Source organism: Eublepharis macularius, chromosome 1, assembly GCF_028583425.1.
Source record: "Eublepharis macularius isolate TG4126 chromosome 1, MPM_Emac_v1.0, whole genome shotgun sequence".
Classification (NCBI taxonomy): Eukaryota; Metazoa; Chordata; class Lepidosauria; order Squamata; family Eublepharidae; genus Eublepharis; species Eublepharis macularius.
Window position 1 is genome coordinate 34,485,078 of NC_072790.1, and position 25,192 is coordinate 34,510,269.

Here is a 25,192-nt window from a genome sequence, read left to right on the forward strand (position 1 = left end):
TAATGTCATAGAGTCCACACTCCAAAGCAGCCATTTTCTCCAGGGGAACTGATCGTTGTGGTATGGAGATCAGTTGTAATTCTGGGAGGTAACCTGGAGGTTGGCATCCCTAAGCAGAAACGAGATACATCCTTGTCATGAATCAGAGAGCACTTCATGCAATGCCTCACATCAGATGAAGTGAACATTAACTCAAGACTCCCAGGTCTGAAAGGGGTGGCAGTATAATGCAGTTCAAAGCCTGAAAGCAACAGAGGCTAGAGTAAAGCTTCTATTCCTGTACTGAAGGGCTGTTGGCTGAAGCAAGAAAGACTACGGCAACTGGATAGGGGGAGACACTGATACAAGGATCATACAGGCCTTCTTCTCCCTCACTTTGCCAGTCAACATGTAGGCAGGAGTTTGCAAATAAGGGTAGAGAAGAGGAAAAATAAAAAGGAGGTCACGTGATCTTGTTTGTATGAATGTGGGTGCTGCTCATGTTCCAGGTTCCGTCTTTTTGGAGAGTGATCTGCAATTTACTACAATTACACTTCAGATTAGTTAGCCATTGCCTTCATTTAGCTTTGTAAACTGCCAAATTGATGTTCAGGGGGAACAAAGCAAGCAACATTCAGTAGCAGCCTAAAGACCAACCAGAGTTTCCAGGCTATAAGCTTTTGAGAATCAAGCCCCGTTTGTCAGATATAAGTAGAAACTGAGATCTTGAGTATTTATATCCCTGTCAAAAGGATGGTGGGAAGGATGGTGAAAAGAATATGGAGAAAGGATGTGGAGGTATAATGTGAAATGTAATTAGCTTGAGCTCTGTGGCGCAAAGTGGTAAGCTGCAGTACTGCAGCCCAAGCTCTGCTCACGACCTGAGTTCGATCCTGGTGGAAGCTGGGTTCAAATAGCTGGCTCAAGATTGACTCAGCCTTCCAAGGTTGGTAAAATGAGTACCCAGGTTCCTGGAGCTAAAATGTAGATGACTGGGGAAGGCAATGGCAAACCACCCTGTAAAAAGTCTGCCAAGAAAACGTCGTGATGCAATGCCCCCCCATGGGTCAGTAATGACTTGGTGTTTGCACAGGGGGACTACCTTTACCTTACCTAATTAGCTTGATTAGCGGAGGGGAGGCAATACAGAAAATTAGCATCTGTAGCAAGAGAAGAATCTCATATCCCTATTCAGACTAGGGTCCATCGTTCCGAATTTGTGAATAAACTCAATTTCAGCAACCTTGTCTTGGAATCTTCCTTTAAAGTTTCTCTTGTTTGAGGACAGCCACTCTTAGGTCAGCAATGAAATGCCCTGGAAGATTAAAATGTTCTCCCACTGTTTTTTGAGTGTTGGGATTTTTAAAACAGGATAAGAATGTGCACAGTAGAATGACTAGAGGCCAACTCGGAAAATGTAATTAAGCAACCATATCCTGTCATAGCAGGCAAGTTAAGTTTTTAAGACTCTTAAAGTATCAGTGAAGTGATTTACTAAAGGCATTTTTATTTATCTCTTTATCTCTCACCTTTCTTCCCAGTGGGGACCCAAAGTAGTTTTCATTCTTCTCCCCCATTTTATCTTCACAACTACCCTGTGATGTAGGCTAGGCTGAGAGTGTGTGTCTGGCAAGCTGCCATGGCAGAGTGAAGAATCAAACCTGGGTCTCCCAGATCCTGCTTCAATAGTAATCTCTACACCACACTGGTTGTCTAACCATTACAACTAATAGTGTTGCTTTGGTACTGCTTGTTCTAGTTTAAGAGAAGCACAGAGTCATTTGCCGCAGAGGCGACAACGTAGCTTGACATCCTAGCCATATTAAACCCTCGGTTAAGGTACAATAAATTAGTTCTGAGCAGACTGACAGGACAGGGGAGGACTGATCTATTATGAACACCATGGCTTGTAAAGACATCACACCTTTGGGAATTGTATATGCTGTAATCCCCTACCCGTAGACATAGTTTACAAAATGTCAAAAAGTACAGTCACCTCCATACACCGAACCCTTAAGTCTTTACGACATATTTTGTGTTTTGCTGACGAGATAAGCTAGCAGCACAGCTCAGTCTCAAAGTGTAGCAACTTGGCCCTCCTCCCATATGAAGCATAAATAAAGGAGTACTAGTAAGAGAAAAAAAGGGCCCAAGGCCACTTTGATCCCTACTGGAACAAAGGGGAGGGTGAAAATATTTCATTGACTAGTCTTTATGTGCCCCAAGATCTTCACGTTCAAGGCATTTGGGGACTACAGAGAACTGCTGCTGCTTGCCTCCAGGTGGTGATTAGGACTGAATGCATTCACTCCTAATCAACAGTCCTCTAAAGCCCCTGCAGGAATTGTTCTCTTTCCTTCAGGGACATGAACACATGCAAAGTGTTCTTTGCCCTGTTTGTCTTTGCAGCTGTTCCTCTCCTCCAAGCTGGGAGGCAGGCCACGTCACCATGGAGAAGAGCAGAATCAACACCACTGCCTTTTGTCCTCCCCAAGCACATACCATACAACAAAGCCCAGCGTTCCTCTTGGCACAATATTATAGATATTATACCGGTGCTTTATTCACGTGAACGATAAGTGGAAGTTTGGCTTATATGCTCAACAGATAAACACAAACTGAACATCTGATGAAGTTCAACAAGGCTTTCATTTTAATTTTAAACAATCCACCCTTGTATCCTGTGAATAGCTTAAAGTTGGTGCAGGGGTTTTAATACAACTAAAACACTCATTCACAAAATTCTAAACATATAAAGCAAGTGTGATTTTTTTTTTTCAGTTTAAAAACTGAAATTTCCGTATAGCGTGAACTTTTTTTTAAAAAAGTAGAATTGTCTATTTAAATTGAATAAACCTTTTTGAACAAAGTATCAACGTGAAAAATTGTGAAACGTCAAGTTATGTTTCTCCCTCAAAAATATTACAAAATGATATTAAGCAACTGCTACTGTTGACTCAGTTTTCAAGACATTTTAACGACAGATTGCCTCAAGAGAGGATCATGAACAAGCTACGCGTTCCTGTGTTCTCTCCTTCCCCACTCACACAAGGCTTCCTTGTCCATTTCTTGTTCCACACTGAAGGATATTTTGAATCAATATTCACCATCAAAATCTACCGGCATCTTACATTACGGCATTCATAGTTTTAAAAACTAAGATTTTGACAGGAACTTTTGAGATTCTTTCTTGAAATTAAATTATGAGCTATGCACCAATCTCAGTCATTTGCACAGTTACATTTACAGCACTTGCAAATGGTAACCAAATCATTTGCTCTTATTATACAAATACCCCACTGAGTCTCTGTACAACTGTAACACCTGGAATACACAGACTGTGTTCTTGAATTATTAATTTTTAAAATGATCTTGAATTTCAGCCAAGACAGTAATCATCCTTACCGCAATACAACACTGTGTTCTACTGGTGTTTCTTCACATAGTCTGAAGCTGATATAATCTTGGACCTTTTTTCAGGAAATAGCCCTGGTCGTTTAAAGATCCAATAAAATTTTCAAAATCAGCTACCTGAAAGAATAATGAAGCACTAGCTATGTCATCTAGACAAACAAATGAGACACATGTAATGTAAATGTATGGTGTAAGATTCCTTTCGATATAATTGCAATATGCAAGTTCAAAAGTAGTGAAAAAAGCATTGCGGAATGCTATTTTAGGTAAGAGCAGGATCAAGAAGAAGCAATGGCATGTTGTAGCCCAGCAGAAAATAGCTCTTGGTGTCTTTGTTTGTGGAAGCCTTCCACCAAAACATATGCCTCAAGGAGGCAGGCAGCTTTGACATCTGCTGTCAGAACTGCATGAAAAGTCGCACCAAGTCCTGTGTCCTGGGGAATACAGCTTCTGCTGTAGGTCTGTTTAATGCATCTGAAACATTTCTATTCATCAGTAATGTTCAATAAAGCAAAAATCTAAGTACATATATCATAAAGCGTAGTCAATTAAACTATTAATTGCCAGACATTACCTACCCCATATTTAAGCGACCACAGAATGAAATATGTAAAAAGCATAAGAATATGCAGAAAACTGCAAGGGTAGATTAGAAAAAGGACGATATTATTTAGATCACAATGCTAGATTTCCCAAGAAGGAAGAATGCAAACAACAAAAATCACAGGAGCAACAGCTAGAACTGAATGTTTGGATCTCACTGAATAACAACAACATTCGATTTATACACTGCCGCCCTTCAGGACAACTTAACACCCACTCGGAACGGTTTACAAAGTATGTCATTATTATATTGTCGAAGGCTTTCATGGCCGGAGAACAATGGTTGTTGTGGATTTTCCGGGCTGTATCACCGTGGTCTTGGCATTGTAGTTCCTGACGTTTCACCAGCAGCTGTGACTGGCATCTTCAGAGCTGTAGCACTGAAAAAACGATGCTACACCTCTGAAGATGCCAGTCACAGCTGCTGCCAAAACGTCAGGAACTACAATGCCAAGACCATGGCGATATAGCCCAGAAAATCCACAACAACCATATGTCATTATTATCCCCACGTCAATCACCCTGTGAGGTGGGTGGGGCTAAGAGAGCTCCGGAGGGCTGTGACTGACCCAAGGTCACCCAGCTGGCTTCAAGTGGAGGAGTGGGGAATCAAACCCGGTTCTCAAGATTAGAGTACCATCCCTCTTAACCACTACACCAAACTGGCTCTGAGCTATGGAAGTAGAGAGATAGGAATAATTTTTTAAAATAACTTTAATATAGCAGCATTATCACCTGGAAAACAATTGTAAATTTCATCCCTTGCTCAACACATTTTTAGTTTTCGACTTACTTTAATGTTTGCCTCGTTTGCAATTTGCCTTAGCTGCTGAAACTCAAAGAGGTTGCTGTAGGTTCTTTCTGCAACACGGTGGAGGGCAGAAACAAACCTCTTGGCTTGTGATCTGTTGCTCATACCAGAGCCATGCTGAGAACGCTCAAAATCCAACTGCCCCAACTCATTCGAGTAAGTTCCTAACATGCTTGAGACAGAAAAAAACAAACATGCACACACCCATATCAACGACAGTTTGCAAATCCTAATAATTATTTGAACAATAGCTACTACTGTATTAAAAGTATAGATCCTCCTTGGACTCTTTTCAGGTTACATCAGTTTGCAAATGATAAACATGCAAATAAATCTTAGGGAGAGACCAGGACTACGGACAACACAATTATTCTAAATGTTAAAAGAACATATATGACCGGAATCGGTCTATGTTACTTATTTGTGGATGTTCATTGTCCTTCTTCTAGTGGAAGAAGTATGTTCCACCAATGGAAGGCTCTGCCATTAGCAGACAGAATTTTTGATCCAACTCCTCATCACACTTAGCCCAACATCTCTACTAGCTAATAACCCATTTGTTTGCACAACAAACACAGTTAAAACGATTTGAAACAGACATTCACTTGTGGGACTCCACATGGTGCTCTTAGTAAATAAAGACAATCCTTTGGGGATGTATGTAGCTAACCAAAGTGAATGAAGGAGGCACATAGAGCTCCAGGTACCTATGGGAGCCCCATCAAGTATTGGTTTTACTACAATCAGGTTTCATTTACTGTACATACCTGAATTTCATTATTTCTATGACATCTTCAGCATCTTCTTTGGTGGCTTTTTCTCTTAATTCCAACCTTGATCGGGCCTTAAATGAAAAATTATACTTGAGCTTATCTAATTCCTGACCTCCCCGCATATTTAATAAGAGGAGAACTTCTTTAGGTGGGGTTTGCTACATTTTACAAGTCCAGTGGCAAGCATAACCACGTACTTCAGTAAGCATAGCTTTTCGTGCTATTTTTCAAGAGGCCCGTGGCAGCAGAAATGTGGAAAAGGGAACTGTTTTTTTCTGGGGGCAGCAGAAGCAGACAGGCTAATGGCAGTGGCAGCTAATACTACTATTTCTCATGCTGCAGTAGCATTTGCAGTAAGGGGGGGTCCCCCACACACAAAAATGTCACCAGTGGCAAGATTTTATCAGGAATGCTGCCTACAGTTTGTAGCATCAAATTTCAAAACAATGACCTGTATCCGGCCATGCACTGCTGAAAGTGTCTTCAGAAGGTGGAAGGAACAATTCTCACTAATTCCCCCTCCCATTGCTGATCTTCTTTTTGTGCCCTCTATGTCGTTCCCTAAGGTCCGCTGACCCCTCCCAAGTATAAAACATCAGAGGGATCAGTGGCCTGTTCTAGGAGGGGGTAATTGGTAAAACTACATGATTAGATACAGACCATTGTTTCTAGTTAGATGCCAATCTATGGAAGAAAGTGACAAAAACTCTCACCCAAGGGATATAGAGTGACTATGAAAGGCTCAAAGGATTTTAAGAGAAGATGACCAAGGTCAAGCTGCTGCCTCTTGAACAGAGAGTTTTTCCCACAAGAAACCTGGAAATTTTGATCCGGTTTCACTCCAACTGGGTACTGATCAAAATAAAATATTTTTGATAGAAGTACGTGCAAGAATCACCATACTGTCTTTTTCACTTCCCAATGCAGTAGAATCTCAGGCAAAAATATGCACAGAAGTTGTAAAACTTCTAATAAAGAAATGAGTATGAAATGAAAGCATACCTCTGTAAGACGTATCAGGGACTCAAGCTGCCTTGTCGTGATAGGCGTACCGTCCGCCCTTTGGCTTTGCCGTCGGAGCTCAAGGTAGAAATCCTGGAGGACCTGAGCAGCTTCTGGAGATAATCGCGGATGTACATACTGCCGAGCGTAGCCGACGTACTTCCTTAATAGTTGGTGTGGGATTGGGTCAAAACTTTCTCCGGGAATGACCTAAGAATGACAAATATAGTTCAGGTGTTAAAGGGTTCCAGTTCCACCAACATAACGGCTCTGAGAGCACAACCCCTCCATGAGGTTAGTCAATATACGGACGGGGGTGGGGGGGACATGCATGTGGGGAGCTGCCTTTGCCTCCCAAGCCCCATGACATTGGTGGTTTGTCAGCATCGTGCCTACATGTGGAGGAAGCATGTATATATATATATCCCTTCTCTATGTTCAGAAACATTTGAAAAGCAGTGCCCCTCCATCACCAAGAGGGAGCATACACATGTGCACTTTCTCAACTAGTGGGGAAAGCACTAACAAGCCACCAATCAAGGTGGGACCAGCACACTCGTGCCTCCTTTAGTTATCTGCACATTGACTGAATGTGCAGAGGGATCATGTGCTCACGACTAGTAAAAGAGCTATAGGTGACCCTGATCCTGGTAAAAGGATTTTGGATCCCAGCCCTCCTGGAAGAAGCTGCTGAAGTCATTCCCGAAGCTTCCACCAGCCCTCTTTCTAGCTATCTGTTGAGACTGGCCTTGCCCAAGCACATGGACTGAACCCTTGGAGACTTGCATGCCACCACTTGCATTCTCAACTCTTATTCTATGGCTGTCAAGATCTGCCAAAGACAGTTCTGACTGGAGCACCTACCAAGCACCTCCTTTACATGAAGGATCCTTTCCAGCAGTCTTAAAGGAGGCTGTTAGTCATTCTTTGCTGGGAAAAAAACCCGTCATGGGATCCTCAGGATTAAAATAATTTCCAACCACGATTTCCACCTTACCCTTCTGGGGCAAGGCACAACTCCCCAGGGTTTTTGGAAGGAAAATAAATGCCTAAAGGTTCTTTTCAGTATGATTTCTGTCCTAGCTGTGATGCAGGAACTACCTTGGGCTCCCTGTTAGATGACCTGCATTGGGCAGCTGACATCGAGAGCACACCCTGATTGTTGCTTCTGGACTTCTCGGTGTCTTTCAATACTGTCAACCATGGGATCCCTCTCAAGCAGCTGGCTAGAATGGGGTTGGGGGGAATTACATCCAGAACAAGTAAGAAGGAGATTCGGGACATGTTAAGAACTCTGCAAAAATAGGCAGAGCTTGCTACAAGATTAATAGATAGCTGTGTAGAAGAAACTAAGTATTTAGCAGAAATAGAGAGGAAAAAAAGAGGTAAACAAATAATGAGCGAGAGTACACAAGTTGGAGGGAGGAGGGAATGAAGGAAGGATCTGTGGTGCACAGAAGCATCATAAGTGAAGTTTAACTGAAGCATATAGAAAGCAAGGACTCAAGAAGTCAGAACAGGACAATGAAGTGCAGATTAAAGCTCTCACAACATCACAGACCTAACACAAGAGGGGGATTGGTGGGAGATGCAGAAAAATAAATGCTCAAGCTCCTTCTTCTAATAAATGCCCCAAGTCCTTCTGAAGAACACCATATCAAGGCAGTCTTTGCTCATTCCACGATGATATGGTATGTTATTATTATTTTTATTTAATTCAATTCAATTTAAGGACCTAAACAGATTACACTACCTTTAACCTTTCTGATAATGGCTTATCCGGAATGGCTTCAAGGACTGATACATGTGAACCTTGCGAGTTTCCACGCATCGCTACAGCACTGCTATGCCCGGTCTGTTTCCCAGCACGCATTGCCATGACATGTTCAGAGAGCAAGTGGTCATGGTCTTCATCTGGTATGTCCAGCAAGATGAACACCAAGTCAAACCGGGACAATAATGCACTGCCCATTCTACAGTATGGAGGAAAACAAACGAGCACATCATCAGTAACGGTGTAGGATGTTAGCTATGTATTTCTTCTACAGTGGAACGTATTAGAAAGCACAATGTGGAAAAGAACTCACATGCACAAGATCTGTTCAAAGAAAGCCACAACATACATTTCCAAATCTTTACTAAGAAGCTGCACAAAATTATTATTATTGATGATGATGATGATGATAATGTCATTTTTAGTCTGCCTTTCTCATTAAGACTCAAGGCGGATTACATAGTACCAGATTAGTACAGTCAGTATCAAGGATGTTTTTATAAAGAATGCATAGGGTAAATAAATGCAAGTTTACAAAGACATAGCATTAGCAAGAATCCAATACAGAGTTGAAGAAATGCTGAAACAGAACATAAGCAATTCTAGGGCTGACATTAGACAACATGAAGCACAGGTAGCTCACAGGAGCACATACTTAAAGCAACAGATAGTACATAGGGCATCATAGTGGTGAAGTCTATGGTCCCTTTCTCAGTAGCAAAGCATCTGAGATCTACAATACAGCCCTCCTATCTGAGTGAAAAGCCTTTTTGAGTAATTCGGTTTTGCATTGTTTCAGCAAAAACAATTCAAGTTGTGCATTCTGGAGAAAACAACAAGCGCATTCCCTCCTAGAAGGGCAACAGGCACACAAGCAGTTTCTTACAATGTAGCCTTGAGTTTTTGCATGAACAACAGGAAACTTCCCACCTATCTCATTTCTGTTCAAAACAACACCACAAACACTGTAAAAGTACTTACTTCAGATTCTCCGATACAGTTTTGGCCTTGTTATAGTGACCTCCAACTGGATTGGCTGCTGCTATTATCGATGTCCTAGCTGGCAAGCTGCAAACGATACCAGCCTTTGCGAGACTGATACTTTGCTGTTCCATGGCTTCCAGCAAGGCTTGGTGCTGGTTGCCCATCTTATCAAACTCATCTATTCCACAAATACCTGGAAATAATTTTCACAAAGGGGTGGGGGAAGAAAATCATTGGCAGACGCATTCTTTGCTGAACTATCACAATGACAGTGGGCAGCATCAGAGGAAAAGGATCAGAGAGAACGGGGTCGGATCCAACCGCCCTCCATCTTAAGTGGCCCTTCCTCCAACGAAAGAACTCCTTAAGTTGGAGGGAAACTCCTTAGGTTGGAGGAAGGCTCTAAATTTTGCTCAGTGGAGTGGGACAATAGGGACAGGATCTGCCCCATTATGTCGAAAATAGTAAAGAGTCCAGTAGCACCTTTAAGACCAACCAACTTTACTGTAGCATAAGCTTTCGAGAACCACTATTTTGCTACTACAGACTAACACGGCTAACTCCTCTGGAATTATGTCCAAAGCAGCTCTTTGAACCTGTATTTCTCTCTTCTAAATTAGAATCATAATCTGACAGTGAAAATGGAGGTGTGTGTTTGTGTGTGTGTGTCAAGACATCAGTTCTGACTGATTTGAGACACCCAACTAGATACTTGGTTGTTGGGGATTTTCCGGGCTGTATAGCCGTGGTCTTGGCATTGTAGTGCTCCACTCAGGCACACTGGCTTTTCCACTGGCTGCGCTGCTGCTCGCACAAGGCAACTAGATACTTGTTTAGAAAAAAAGAGTCCATACTTTTTCTGAAGCAAATGATGTATGCATACACAGCAATACCAAGTGCCAGAATATGTGCCCACCAACACCAACCACATGGCCTGAAAAAGGAAAGACTGGACTGAGTCGCCATCCCTACCAGCCCTGTTCAGTTGGTTCAAGTGGTACTATTCAAGTTGACAGTGCTGCCGGAGATGGATGGCACATACTTACATGGTTCCTGATTTAGCACGATACTTAACCCTGTGCATGAACTACCTACTTAGGAGTCACAGTACCTTTTGGCAACGCAGAAAGGGATCAAACCATGCTTCAACTCATTTACTGATTTGCTTCACTGATATCTGGCCTTTCTCCCCTACAGGGACCCAAAACAGCTTGTGTTGCTCTCCTAGGCTCTATTTTATTCTCACAACAATCTTGCAGGGTAAGTTAGGCTGAGAGGATGTGACTGGCCCAAGGTCACCCAGTGAGTTTCCATGGCAGAGTGGGGATTCGAACCTGGGTCTCCCAGATTCTAGTCCAATATTCCAGCCACTGTGAGCAGAACCACAAGTGACAAAAGGCACAGATTGGACACTTGTCAGCTTCCCTCAAGTTTTGATGGGAAATGTAGGCAGCTTGGCGGAATGTTGGACAAGTGACAGTTGAAAAGTCCATTGGACAGCAGTCGGAGAGCCAGGCTGCAAGACTAGGATGCCTACATTTCCCATCAAAACTTGAGGGAAGCTGACAAGTGTCCAATCTGTGCCTTTTGTCACTTGTGGTTCTGCTCTCAGGCACACTGGCTTTTCCACTGGCTGCGCTGCGGCTCGCACAAGGCAACTCTGTACGGCAAAGATAATTTTCAAACTGTGAAGAAAACTAACCCAAAGTAGCCATATTTCTTGAGAGGTGACTCAACCCTTCAGCACATTTGTACCTTGCCTTTCCCCCACAAATGGGGGCCTGAAATGGTTAACATCAAAGATGAAGAGTACACAACAAAGTAATTGAAAAATATTAAGGCAACCAAATATTTTCACGTCAGAAAAAAAAAATCTACTTATCAACTGTCAATCTTCACATAGGAAAAGCCCTCTGGGACACATCCACCTTGCAGTGCTGGCCTCACCTCTTTGGGGAAGATGTTTCGGGGGTAAAGACAGCACTGCTACTGAAAAGACTCGCATCTGAGCAGACACTGACTCGACCATCCTGCATGATTGGCTGCCAAGTAAGAGCTGCGGGGGAGGAACAAGGTGTGCAAACAGGCTTGCTTCCTGCCCACAGAAATTTGGATGTGTGACGAATGCCCCGTAGATCTCGTTCTGTGCTAGCAATTAAGTTTAATGGGAGTGGCTCAAACATGAGCAGAGCTAGTTACAACTCACTTCTAGTGTGTGTATGCCGCAGACATCCACAGCCTATGGCAAATCTTATTCAAGAATGAAACTCCAGTCCACCAAACAAAAGCGCACACGCACCGCACACACTCCAGAATTCACTGGGATTTTAAAACCCAGTAAGATGACGCTATTGCGATGATTCCCATGAGCTGCCAGCAGAAGATGCTGATGCTCACAGATGCCCACCCCCAGCAGTCCTTTCCAGCCATGGGAAAGTTTATTCCCATGGCTGAGGGGCCTGCACAGACCAACAGCCATGTGGGTTGGGATGCTGCAGTAGGGAGGAGGGAGGGGTGGAATTGTCCCCTCCTGCTTCTTTCTTGCTTGAGCCGAGCTCCACCGACAGAAGCGAGAGAAGGGAATGATTCTACTCTCTTCCTCCTCGCCACTGTAGACTTCTGACCTGTGTGGCTATTGTTCCACATACGTCTTGTAACTCCATGAACACATTTGCAAAGGGTTGCTGGTGGGATGGGCAAGTTAGGAAGATCAGTGATCCTTGTGCAGTCCTCAAAGTCTTCTTGAACTGGATCTAACCCGCAGAGAATAAACAGAGTTGCGCTTACCGTAACTACTGTTCATTGACGTCTTCTGTGCAGACACACATGGGACTGCGCCTGCGCAGGCCTGCCGACCGAATTTTTCTTTTCTAGCAAACGTCCACTAGGGGGCGCACGTCCGCTCCAATGCGCATGCGCGGCCGTTTCCCGCCCGAGCGACATTGGGCGATGTCGCCCCCTTTCCCCTCAGTTTCTCCTTTTGCCGCCGAATGCCTTCACATGATCTGGAAGAACACAGCGGGGTAGGAGGGAGGGTTGTGTGTCTGCACAGAAGACGTCAATGAACAGTAGTTACGGTAAGCGCAACTCTGTTTTCACTGTCCGTCTTCTGTGCAGCCCCACATGGGAGACTCACAAGCCACTTACCCAGGAGGCGGGCATGTGTTCTCACCGAAAAAGAGACTGAAGCACAGCATTACCAACAGCAGCCTCTTTCCTTTCCCACACATCTAGTGCGTAATGTTTAGCGAACGTGTCAGAAGACGACCACGTTGCAGCCCTGCAGATGTCTTGCAAGGGCACGCCCCTAAGGAAGGCCGCAGAAGCAGCCTGTGCTCTGGTGGAATGAGCTTTTAGTTCCAAAGGGCAAGGTAACTTAGCATGCGAGTAGCAGGTCTTAACAGTCTGAGTAACCCAGCGAGAAATTGACTGGGCTGTAGCAGCCTTTCCTTTTCTGGGCCCATAATAGCACACAAACAGCTGTTTGGCAATCCTAAACTGTGACGTACGATGTAGGTAAAATAAAATAGCCCTTCTCACATCCAAGGAATGTAAGGCCCTTTCAGAGCTACTGGAAGGGTCAGGAAAAAAGACAGGCAAGACAATGTCCTGCGAGGTGTGAAATTGAGTGGACACTTTGGGTCTAAAACGAAGGTCAGGTCTCAGTACCACCTTATTCTGATGGACCTTCAAAAAGGGAGGATCCCACCTAAGGGCAGCAAGCTCGCTAACCCTGCGGGCAGATGTAATGGCAATCAGGAAGGCCACTTTACAGGATAACCATTTTAAATCACAGGTGGCCAGTGGTTCGAAGGGTGAGTTCATAAGCCCCGCCAATACTACTTGTAGTGACCATTGGGGAACAATTTCCTTGACCTGTGGAAACATATTACACAACCCTTTCAAAAAAGACTTCGACAAACTGTGGGAGAACACCGTCTTCCCATCTATTTTAGGGTGGAAGGCTGAAATGGCAGCCAAATAAACTTTAATAGAGGAATTAGAGAGTCCCCCATCCTTTAGAGACAGGAGGAACTCAAACACAGAAGACAACTGGCAATCCCAAACATTAACTGCGTTGGCAGCAGCCCAGGCCTCAAAACGCTTCCATTTAGCTGCGTATGATCTGCGAGTGGTGTCCCTACGGGCATTCAGCAAAATTTCAGCTACCCTGTCAGACATCCCCTCCGTCCCCGAATGTGCCAAGCAGTGAGGTTGAGTTTGGGTAGGTCGTGATACCAAACCCCTTTGTCGGACAGAAGGTCCGGGTTCAGTGTGAACCGATAATATGACCCCTGTGAAAGCTGCATGACATGTTGGAACCATGCTTGTCTGGGCCAGAAGGGGGCCACTAGAATTAAGTGCGGCCCATCCCTCTGGATTTTGCTGACGACCCGAGACAGCAGTGGGAACGGAGGGAAGGCATAAAACAGGTGCCCTGTCCAGCGTATCTGGAACGCGTCCCCAAGGGAGCGGTGACCTAGCCCTCCCCTGGAGCAGAATTGCGGGGCCTTCTTGTTGGCCTCTACCGCAAAGAGGTCTACGTCTGGGAACCCCCAGTCCAAAAAGATGGCGTTCAGGTAACTGTCTGCTACGGTCCATTCATAGCTGTCGAATCGCATCCGACTCAGCGTGTCCGCGATGACATTGGTGGTGCCAGGAATATGGACCGCCTGAATGAACACGCCTCTGTCCACGGCCCAGTTCCAGATCCGAACGGCCTCGTCGCAGAGGGCCTTGGATGTAGTGCCCCCTTGCTTGTTCAGGTAGAACATCGTGGTGCAATTGTCTGTGAGCACCTGAACTGCTTTCTGCTGCAGCGTGTCTGCGAAAGCGATAAGGGCATAACGGACCGCTCTCAATTCTAGCAGGTTAATGTGATCTGCTCTCTCCTGGTCAGACCAGACCCCATGTGCCCTAAGGGCACCACACTGGGCTCCCCATCCTATCGTGGAGGCATCAGTCGAGATTGTGATCTCGGTTTGGATGGACCCAAACGCAACACCCCCAAGGAGGTTAGCCTCATCAAGCCACCATCGTAAGGACCGGAGAATACCCCTGGGGATGGAATATCGCTTATCCTGGGACTCATGTTCAAAATCATGGACCGAGAGGAACCACAGCTGGAGAGGTCGCATATGCAACCTGGCCATAGGGGTGACAGCTGTAGAAGAGGCCATGAGGCCCAGCAACCTCTGGATAGCTGTTACGGATTGGAATCTGCATTTAGAAAAAAGGTTCACCATCCTGCCAATCTTCAAGGCACGCTCCCTGGGCAGAAAACCTCTATTTACAGCACCATCCAGTTCCATACCGATAAACAGTATTCTTCTGGATGGGGTAAGGTTAGACTTTCGCAGGTTAACCAAAAGTCCTAACCTGGAGCAGGTGAGCAGCACCGTATGAATCTGGGTCAAGAGTGCATCAGCAGAGGGTGCTGCCAGAAGCCAATCGTCAAGATAGGGATAGATGGTACAACCCTGTTCCCTCAAATAAGCCACTACAACAGCCATACACTTAGAAAAAACTCGTGGGGCTGTTGAAAGACCAAAGGGAAGCACCTGGTAGTGGTAGGCTTTATTGCTACATAGAAACCTAAGGTACTTCCTATGATCAGGATGGATGGCAATATGGAAATATGCATCCTTGAGGTCCAGGACAGCGAACCACATGTCCTCAGGCATCAACTGGAGGACTGTGTTCAAGGTAAGCATCCTGAACCGCTTGACGAGAACGAATTTATTCAGTTCCCGTAGGTCTAAGATGGGTCGTACACCTCCATCCTTTTTATCTACCAGGAACATCCTGGAGTAAAAACCTAAGAGGGGGTCCTGAGGGAGCACCTCCTTCACAGCCCCCTTCTCCAGTAGCGCTACAACCTCAGCCTGTAAGTTATCAGAAGAGGATTGTAATGAGTGGTCAGGAAGAGACAACACTGGGTAAACATCAAACTGAATTTTATATCCAACTGTAACGATTTTAAGAACCCAACTATCGGACGTAATTTCCGCCCATGCAGAGGCAAACTGAACCAATCTGTTCCCAAACACGACAGACTGTTCGAATTCTAGTCAGAACTGCTTTGGCTGCGGTGCTGACTCTTTGGCATCGTGGGCTTGTGGACCGCGACGAGGGCGGTAGCTAGGCCTCCGGCGTTGGTAGGAACTTGCAGGAGGCTGGAACTGCCTGTAGGACCCATAACGTGGATACAGCTGGTATCGTTGCTGCCGTCCACGATAGCCCTGTGAAGGGCGATACTGGAACCGATTCTCGGTGGATGGTCTGGTCGGAAGAATGCCGTAGGAACGGGCTGTCATCCGATCTTTGCGCTTCTGCGACAAGTAGTCGTCTGTTTTGGAGGAAAACAGGGATTGACCCTCAAAGGGCAGATTCTCAACTTTATTACGTGTCTCGACCGGCAATGCAGTTGTGCGAAGCCACGAGTGTCTGCGGAGGACAACGGAGGATGCTAACGCCCTCGCAGAGGTATCAACTGTGTCACGGCCCGCATTTATTTGTTGCCGAGACAGCCGCAGGGCCTCATCGAGAATCACCTTTGCCAACACTCTCTGGTCTGCCGGGAGTTTTTCCATGAAGACCGCCATGCGGTTCCAAAGGAATATTTGATACGCCCCCATGATGGCTGAATAGTTGGAGATCTTCAGCGTCAGGGCGGCAGAGGAGTATAACTTCTTGCCCAAGGAATCCAGCTTCCTGCTCTCCTTGTCAATGGGCACCGCATAAGACCCCTGGCGTTGACGGTTCTGCATTTCCTCCGTAATGAGGGAAGAAGGAGGTGGATGTGCAAAGAGGTATGCACAAACGTCATCCCGTGTTTTGTACAGGGCCTCCAGCTTGCGGGATGTCGGGTACACAGAAGCTGGCTTCTCACAGATGTCATGGATGATTTCCACCAAGCCCTCGGTGAACGGGAAAGCAATAGTTGGAGGGTTCCCGGACTGGACATATTGTAGAATTTTGTCCTTTGGCTTAGGATCCACAGCCGATATCTCGATGTCGAGAGAACGGGCCATCCTGACCATCTGCTCAGAATAGAGCCGGTAGTCCTCAGATGGTGACACACGACCGGTCCCAATGATGATCTCGTCAGGTGACGGGTCAGATGGAGGGCTGGGACTCGGGCCCTGATAAGGTTCTGCAGGATGGTAAGGCGAAACGTGCCTGGGAGAACCATAGTGGGAGAACTCACTCCGAGTGTCACCCCAATACTCCCTGCCAATTGACGGAGAGCTGGCATACAGGGAACCAGGTCTGTCATAACCACTTCGGTGATAAGGCCGGTCCTCCCTGTCCGCATAGTCACCCGAATGCCAAGTGTGGGCAAACCGAGGTGTAGCGTCGGGCAGGTCACCATCGTCATCAGTGGAGTGGTGCAACGGAGGTGACAGGTGCGGTGACGGGGTCGAGGGTTTCTCCCAGAGGACCTCATCCGTCTGGACCGAAGCCGACTGCCTGTGCTTCGTCTTATTCCTCGACTTCTTTCCGCCCTTGGGGGCCGAAGTCGGATTGGAGCTTCGGTTCCGGTCTATCGGAACCGGCAATATGGCCAACGGATCCGAGTCCTTCGGATCCGATCGGGGGCCCGTCTTCGGATCAAGGCCGGTGGGAGCCGATTCAGCGGGCTCCGGAGCCGACGTTGTCGGAGTCGGTGTCGGATCCGACGGCTTGGGAGCCGACCCAGCAGGGATGTTCGGATCCGATGAAGTCCTCGGCACCTTCGGAGCCGGTGTGGCGGTCGGTTCCGACCTCGACGGGGACCTGGAACAGCGCCGCTTCCGAGTCGGATCCGACTTCGGAGTTGAGTGCTTGCGACCCGACGCGGAACTCGCAGCCTCCTTCGGATCCGGGGTCGGGCGCTGGGCATGCCGGCAATCCGGTGAGCGGGAACGCGAAGTGGAAGCGGCCCTTTGAGATCCCATCTCAGGGGGGGTGTCAACAGTCCCACCAGCCGGTGGCGGCCCCCCCGGGGTACCGGGAGCCCCCGAAACCCGCATCGCCCTTCTCCACAGCAGGGCGTTCAGCCTATTCGCCCTCTCAGCCCTGGCCTTCGGGGTGAACCGTCGACAGTGCTCACATTTCCCGACGATGTGCCCCTCGCCCAGGCACTCGAGGCAGACAGAGTGACTGTCCGTCCTCGTCATCTTCGTGGCGCAGGTGGAACAACGCTTAAACAGCGACTTCTCCGACATGTTCTCGATCGATCGATCTCCTCAGGAAAAAGTTTCCTCACAAAGCGGACAGCTAGATCTTTACCGGTCGGCGGCAAAGAAGAAACTGAGGGGAAAGGGGGCGACGTCGCCCAATGTCGCTCGGGCGGGAAACGGCCGCGCATGCGCATTGGAGCGGACATGCGCCCCCTAGTGGACGTTTGCTAGAAAAGAAAAATCCGGTCGGCAGGCCTGCGCAGGCGCAGTCCCATGTGGGGCTGCACAGAAGACGGACAGTGAACCGATCGTTTTTTTAAAAGTGCCATGCAGTATATCATCTGCTAAATAAATTGGTCAAAATTAGCTGAGGCTGTCTATGCAAGAAAACTAATAGCTTCACACAGTACCTTGATCTCCAAGCACAAGGGCACCCGCTTCCAAAGCAAAATCCCCGGAGGCACTATCCCTAGATAGAGTGACGGTCAGGCCAGATGTGGTTGTGGCATTGCCGCAAACATACACCCCGCGAGGAGCAATATTGCATACAGCCTAAAGGAACAAATGGAAAATGTTTCTTGAGTGTGCCTGGTTTGGGCTACCATAGTTATACTATAAGAGCAAACACAGGAAAAAGGACTTGTGGTATTTTTCTGCCTTCATCAAAACATGATAGCTAGTGCGACTTCTTTTAAAACTTTTGAGGATTACAGAACGTTGAAAAAGCTGTATTTATGAGCCAATAATTCCATACTTGTAGCATCTGACTCTTTCCCAGTCCTGGATCTCCAACCACCAAGATATGCGGGTCTCCACGAACAGGAATCCTGTTTTTATCATCCACATATTTTTGGCATCCTCCAAATAATGCCAGTGCTAAACCAGCTTTCACTACCTGTTAAATCAAACAGGGGCAGTAAAACAAGTGGCAAAGCACAGAAGTGGAAACATTAATATGCCTTGCAAGGTAATTTATTCTGAAGCATTTCAGGTCTATATTATAGGATTTGATGTTAAGCTTAGGAAGATTATACTAGGGGAGATCCCTCACATCTTTTTTTATATATTAATTTTCCAGACGACACAAAAAGAAAATACACAAATATAAAACTTGAATAACTATGACAGTTTTTCATGGAGAAAGTTATGCACGTATACCAGTATATAAAAGTACCAATGAACTGCTGTGTAAATCATACAAAATGCTCCAAGCACGTAGCCAAATTTATTTAGGGAACGCCACTGCTCCAGAGTCCTGCTCAAGATGGCTAAATTTAAATCAAACACTTGACATCTCCAACTCACTGTCAACTGGGAGGGGCCGCAGCTCAGTGGAAGAGCCTCTGCTTTGCACGCACAAGGTCTCTGGCTCAATTCCCCACCATCTCCAGGTAAAAGAATCACACAGGAGGAAACGCAAAAGACCCATGTCTAAGATCCTGGAGAGCCACTGCCAGTCTGAGTAGATAGTACTGACTTTTCAACGGGCCAAAGGTTTGATTCAGGATAAGGCAGTTTCATGCGTTCATGTCTCCACCCGGAAAGAATTCACCTTTGAAGCAGGTGTAACAACATCATGACTTTCATGAATGCACAACAAAAACGGTGACCACCGATCTTTTCAAGGGCTTAGAATTTAATAATAATAATAGTAACATTCGAGTTATATACCACCAGGACAACTTAATGCCCACTCAGAGCGGTTCACAAAGTATGTCATTATTATCCCCACAACAAACACCCTGTGAGGTGGGTGGGGCTGAGAGAGCTCCAGAGAGCTGTGACTAGACCAAGGTCACCCAGCTGGCTTCAAGTGGAGGAGCGGGGAATCAAACCTGGCTCTCCAGATTAGAGTCCTGCGCTCTTAACCACTACACCAAACTGGCTCTCTTAGTCAGGATGCACTTACCTCATGACCGTAGATAGTAGGACAAAGAGAGCTATGGAGAGAAAAGGAGAATGTGATGTTAACACACACAACTGAGAGTATTGTATTGGGGGCATAATAACAACACTAGCTTGTTCATTGCTCTGGGTGAGGCACTAATCTGTCTAGAAGAGCAGTATATAAGCGCAGTTATTATTATCCTTGCCTAATATCACATTCTGTCATGGAATACACATGGCTTCACTCTTATCTTGCCAGCAGCAACAGAGTTAGCAGAACTATTGCTTTTGTTTTCTTGCAAGTCTTGCCGCTACTTCTGTACATTCAGCAGAATCCAACTTTTTGATATTTCAGATCCTTCAGACACACACAAAGGTTTTAGAAGGTTTTACGATCCTTCTGTAGTATCACCTCATAAATCCTGCTCAGGCTGCTTCCTGTCCTACATTTGGCATTCCTCTCTCCCCTCCCAGGCATCAATTAGAGAAGAGAACAGGATGTATCTTATTTTTGATTTACAGACTGAAAAAGAAGTGAGGATGGGGGGGGGGGCAGATTCTTCAGTAGGATTTTTTTCAGTAGGAAAATTACATTCCTATGTCATCAGTGTGGTTATGGCCAAAATCGCCTTCTCCACTGGAAGAATCGACGAGGTCACAAATGAAACCCTCTTGTCCCTGAGAAGACTTCCTAAAAGACTTGTTGCCCCAGGGGACATCCTGTCTGCCACTGTCAGCATATTTTAGCCCTCAGATTTTCTTACTTTTGCTGCTTTAGATCTAAAGGCATGACATTGTTTCAACTGCAGCTCTCCCTCATTTACTTTGCTCCTCATGATCAACCCCCGGTGGTCTTTTGCTAAAATGGCAGAACACAGAGATAAGTGGCTCTAGAGACTTCTCCTCTGGTCCCTTGTTCAGTAGTAGGCAGTATTCTAGGGTTGCCAGCTCCAAGTTGAGAAATTCCTGGAGATCTAGAGGGAGAAACCTGGAGAGAGTGGGGTTTGGGGAGGGAAAGGACCTTGGCATGGCATAATTCCATAGAGTCCACCTCCCAAAGTAACCCTTTTTTCCAGGTGAACTGATCTCTGTGGCCTGGAGACTAGTTGTAATTCCGGGAGATCTCCAGCCACTACCTGGAGGCTGGCAACCCTACAGTATTCCCAAAGTAATTTTCTTACTGTAAGCAAAAAGGCACCTGGGGTAAAAAAAAAAAACAGTCCCAGAAATCTATGCATCTTGCTGTTGGGTAGCTTGGGTAGCTTTTTCACTCCAGTCCACATAGGAAAATAGGGTAGGAAAATACCCCATGAAGTTTTTAATAAAATGCTGCTTCAGGAAAGCTCTTTAAGGTGCTCTTCAGAGCATCTTCATGACAAACTGATGACACTTCCTGATAAATATTTACCTCACATCAGAGATATGTTCTTGGAGTAGAAAATATACCCCAAGGTACAAAAGTGTTAGAAATTGTTAAAAGATGTTCTTTAGATGCTTTCCTTTAAAATGCATGGAAGTTTGTATTAATTATCTAATAACTTAGGCTTAGACATAGGTTTTGTTTTTCAAATAATTGGTGTACTGTTCCAGTTAATCAATATGTACTAGACTAGAATGCATGCCGATAGTTTTATGAGAAATGCATCTTGGGAGTTGTAGTACCTTTACCCCACAGGTTTCAGTTCCTGGGGCATTCAGAGTCCACCAAAACTTGTAAGGGCCTCCTTTGTACATTCACACCTCGGCAGGGAGAGCTGCAACTCATCTCTTTTTTTTCCACCACATTCACTAGGTCTACAAAGCTCCACCAAGCGCCTTTATGCATGAAAGATGCACTCTCTCCTTTCGTTATTTAGAAGAACTGTGAGTAGAGATTCCTTACATGTAGGGGTCATTTTGTAGAAAAAGAGCTGAAGGAACTCATTAGCATAACTCATTAGCATATGCCACGCCTCTTGCCATCACCAAAAGTGTGTCATTAGTATAACTGATTTGCATATGCCACACCCCCAACATCATCTATTATGGCTGTTTTGGACCCAATCCTGGCCATTCAGGGCCAAAATTGGGCCCAAAATGGCAAAAAGGGGCTGGAAATGGTCAGGATCAGGCCACTGATGAGCGGGAGAGTGATCCACCACCCATCACAGGCCCGATCCAGGCTGTTTTGGCCCCAATCCAGGCCGAAACAGGCCCAAAATAGCCGAGAGTCAGGTGGGCGGGGCCACCTGACATGTGACCTCTTTGGGGAACTGCCGGAACTGCGTTCCTGTGTGTTCCCCCTCGAAATGAGCCCTGCTTACATGTATGAAGAAGTTAAATAAAACCATTTAAGTTTGTAACTCATGCATGTGCGTTGACACTTGACGACAAAGGGTTGGGATTCCCTCCTCGTGTTGGAATTGGACTTCGGCTAGGGGTAGAAATATACCACAAGGAAATGTGTAATTGTTTACAGTGTTGTTAGAGGTTTAAAAAAACCCACAACACTACAAATCTTAGAAGGGGCATAGATTGGCTTTGTTTTCTCTCCGGCATTTATACTTTTCTGCGTAAAATGAAAGAGAAAGAAAGATCTGAGGCTAAAAGGAATTGTGGGAAAGGCAAGACATGAGAAAGAGAAGCATTATCATGACAGAAAGGAATTGAAGGTTCTAGAATTAGGAATGAAGAAAAAGGGGACATCAAGAGGGAAAGGAATTAAGAGACTTTTTAAAAACTAAAAACGCTTTTCTAGGGCAAAGTATACATTGATATGATCCTCCTCCTACTCCTTCAGAGGCTGAGAACACAGTGAAACATGCCGATTTCCACAAGTGAACTTATTTTGGGGATGTGTGAAAATTCTGCAGTTATTTTTACCTACAAGTTCATGTTTAACCAATGGCTCATGCTCTACAGTTAATATCTATGTGCAGGAAGAATGGGATGCCAAAGTAGGAAAGAAAGCAAAGGCGGATGGGAAATTAATGTCTGTTACATACTTGACTATGAGTCTGAGCAGGTTCTCTTCCGCTTGGATCTCCTGGACAGCGTAAAGATCTCTAAGTGAGAACTCCATGCACGGCCGATGGTTCATCCCATGTTCGTAATCTTTGACTTTCTGTCCTTTAGTGTTGCTGATTGAGTTTGCTTCGATGTATAATAGGAAGACACATTTATCGTTCTTATTTTTAGATGTTCCTGTTAAAATTGTCAGAACAGAGGTATTTTTAATATCTATTTTCAAAGCTGTAGTTTACAAGGTCTCACAGTAATCAGTAGGTTTCGTTTTTAAAATGTGTGAAGGACAACGCAAAGGATGACGGTTTCCTAATGCTTCTGGAATACCTGGACAAACATTATCAGTATGGGCTGTTCTAAGATAAACCAGATACTTGTAATGAAAGATGCTTTATTTCCATAATGGATATCAGACAATGGTCAGCAGAAACACTGAGTTGTACGCAGCCAATGTTCTGCTGCTAGAAGAGAGGGGAAGGCCAATCTTACCCAATTCTCACCCTCACTGCGGCCCTCTGCGCCCATGGCTTTTTATCAACAATGACCAAGCATTAGCTTTGCAGGGGCCACAGAATGTACCTAGGGAAAGGGTGGGAAACTGGTGAGATCCAACCTATTATGCCTAAGAGGATCTGACACTCTTTCTTTCCAGAAATGAAAACAAATAGGTGTCTTCAGCATTCATGGGGAAGGAGAGGCTGGAGAAGTAATTGAGTAGAAAATAGGGTCACCGCGAATAGTTCTTTCCCAGTTGGATCCCTATAAAGCTGTTGGCAGGATGATTGAAGATGGTATGGTGAGAATATGGTTAAGTATTTCAGAAGAGATCACAATGGAAGAGATTCTTCAACTAGCCTGACACACGGTGGGTTATTCAGTTGGCGTTTGCAAATAAAGACAAGTGAAGCAGCTTTGAATATGAACTGCCTACTGATGGCTGACCTAGAATTAGGCACAGCAGGAATAAAGCCAGGTGGGCTTTCAGTCCCTTTCCCAACAAGCAAGTTGTCTGGACGTCCAATGTAGTTGTGATTTTTGGTTTGTCCTAATGCAAAGTAGAGAACACTGTGACCACCAAGGAATATACTACCTGTTCTTGGTTTGCTTTCAGAAGATACTTTTTGTAATCTAATAAAAGATGTGCCCGTAATCAAGCAACAAGACTACCAGATATGTCAAAAAGGACTCTTGCAATGGGTTGCTTCATTCAGCATTCCGCTTTTCAATGGACACTGTACAGGAACAACCAGCCTTTCCAACCCACCTGTCAAAATCTCTCCCCTCTTCTTTTCCGATCAGCCCAGTGCCTTGCAGAGAATGCCAGCATTCCTATCCCAGCTGCCTTGCTCTTTTAAGAGACTGCACATGTAGGCGCATGGCTAAGGCGACAGCCAACACCTCAAGCAACATGGATTTGGGAATACATCAGAAGCCTTGCTACTACTTGCACATCACCCATACGAGCCCGTGCATGGACACCGTTTCTCCTACCTTCTCATTCTGTGATTGCCCATTCAAGGACGTTCTCAGAGGCTACCAGTTAGTGGTTAGATCTACCACCTCCTTAGTAGCTATCAGGAGAGCTTTTAAGACAGGCCTATTATGAAAGGGCCCTCAGCCAAGTTGTGTTTCAGTGGCCTGTAGGGATTTTGGTTGGGGTGGTATGCTCAGTGGTTTGGATCCCACCCAAAATTACTGCTGATGGAAGGATTTCAACCAGCAGAGCGCAACTTTCTTGCTTCTCCACTCCAGCCCCATTTGCTGCTCCTGTGAGCCACCCAGGAACAGCACAAGCAAGGAGTCAGAAGTCTGCAGCGGCGAGAGGGAGAAGTCTGCAAAAATCACCCCCTCTTCTACTGGCAAAAATGCTAGGTGGGATCCAATCCAGGGTGGAGAGCCAGTGGGACAGCCAGCGTGACGTAGTGGTTAGAGTATCCAACTAGGAACTGGGAGACCCATGTTTAAATCTTCACGCTACCATGGACATTTTCTGGGTGGCCTTGGGCCAGTCACATACTTTCAGCCTAACCTACCTCACAGGGTTGTTGTGAGAATAAAATAGAGAAAGGGAAAATGCTGTAAGACACTTCGGGGCCCATTAGTGAGAAAAGTCAATATAAATAAATAAACTAAAATATACCCAATGTCTTTTTTCTGGAAAGCTCAATTCCTTTACACTTTTAATTTTTAATTCCTAAAGGTAAGCACATTGTTCTTAACATTTTTTGTTACGTGCTCAGTCACATTCTGTGAACCACCCTGAGGTCCATTGTGCGGCGAAAGCAGATACGTATTTATAGAGACATCAGATGCCTTACTGAAATTCAGACCCAAGATTTCCAGTTTTAGAACACAAAGTACTGTTACAATGTGGCCCCATGGAAAGAAGCCATTAACAATTAGCCTCTGGTTCTCACACTGAAGTCCCCGTGAAACCAGCCCCACACATTAAACAGTTAATGTTTTCATGCTGTTAAATATTTTCTTTACCATCACATCAATTCGATTCCAAAGTATCACATCAATTCGATTCCAAAGTACGGCCAAATTTAGCTTACCTTCTTCAGTGTTGGACACCTTGACAATTCCTGCGATGGTAATCACATCTCCTGGGACACAGCTGTCTACAAGATCCTGAATCAGTTCACACTCTATTGTGCGAGGAATTCTTCCAGCTTCTCGCTGATCATCTGACATGAGCTCCTGAATCCTAGAACATACGGCACAACTCATTAGTATGATATTTATATCCTGTCTTCCTCCATAACGGGGACCCAAAGCAGCTTACAACATCATT

At 45.5% G+C, this 25,192-nt stretch overlaps 1 protein-coding gene across 1 annotated transcript in view; it reads right to left on the reverse strand.

Annotated features, from left to right (window-relative positions):
• Window positions 1–2,609: 2,609 nt before the first annotated feature.
• The window catches only part of MCM8 (minichromosome maintenance 8 homologous recombination repair factor), a 36,642-nt gene continuing 14,059 nt past the window's right edge, over window positions 2,610–25,192 (reverse strand). The window contains exons 9-19 of the mRNA XM_054978609.1: window positions 24,954–25,105; window positions 22,377–22,575; window positions 19,415–19,445; window positions 18,260–18,400; window positions 17,916–18,057; window positions 9,338–9,533; window positions 8,336–8,555; window positions 6,583–6,792; window positions 5,575–5,651; window positions 4,790–4,979; window positions 2,610–3,510 (exon numbers count right to left, since the gene is read on the reverse strand). Coding sequence (XP_054834584.1) covers window positions 3,418–3,510; window positions 4,790–4,979; window positions 5,575–5,651; window positions 6,583–6,792; window positions 8,336–8,555; window positions 9,338–9,533; window positions 17,916–18,057; window positions 18,260–18,400; window positions 19,415–19,445; window positions 22,377–22,575; window positions 24,954–25,105 — 1,651 coding nt within the window. The 3' untranslated portion in view covers window positions 2,610–3,417. The remainder of the gene's footprint in view (window positions 3,511–4,789; window positions 4,980–5,574; window positions 5,652–6,582; window positions 6,793–8,335; window positions 8,556–9,337; window positions 9,534–17,915; window positions 18,058–18,259; window positions 18,401–19,414; window positions 19,446–22,376; window positions 22,576–24,953; window positions 25,106–25,192) is intronic.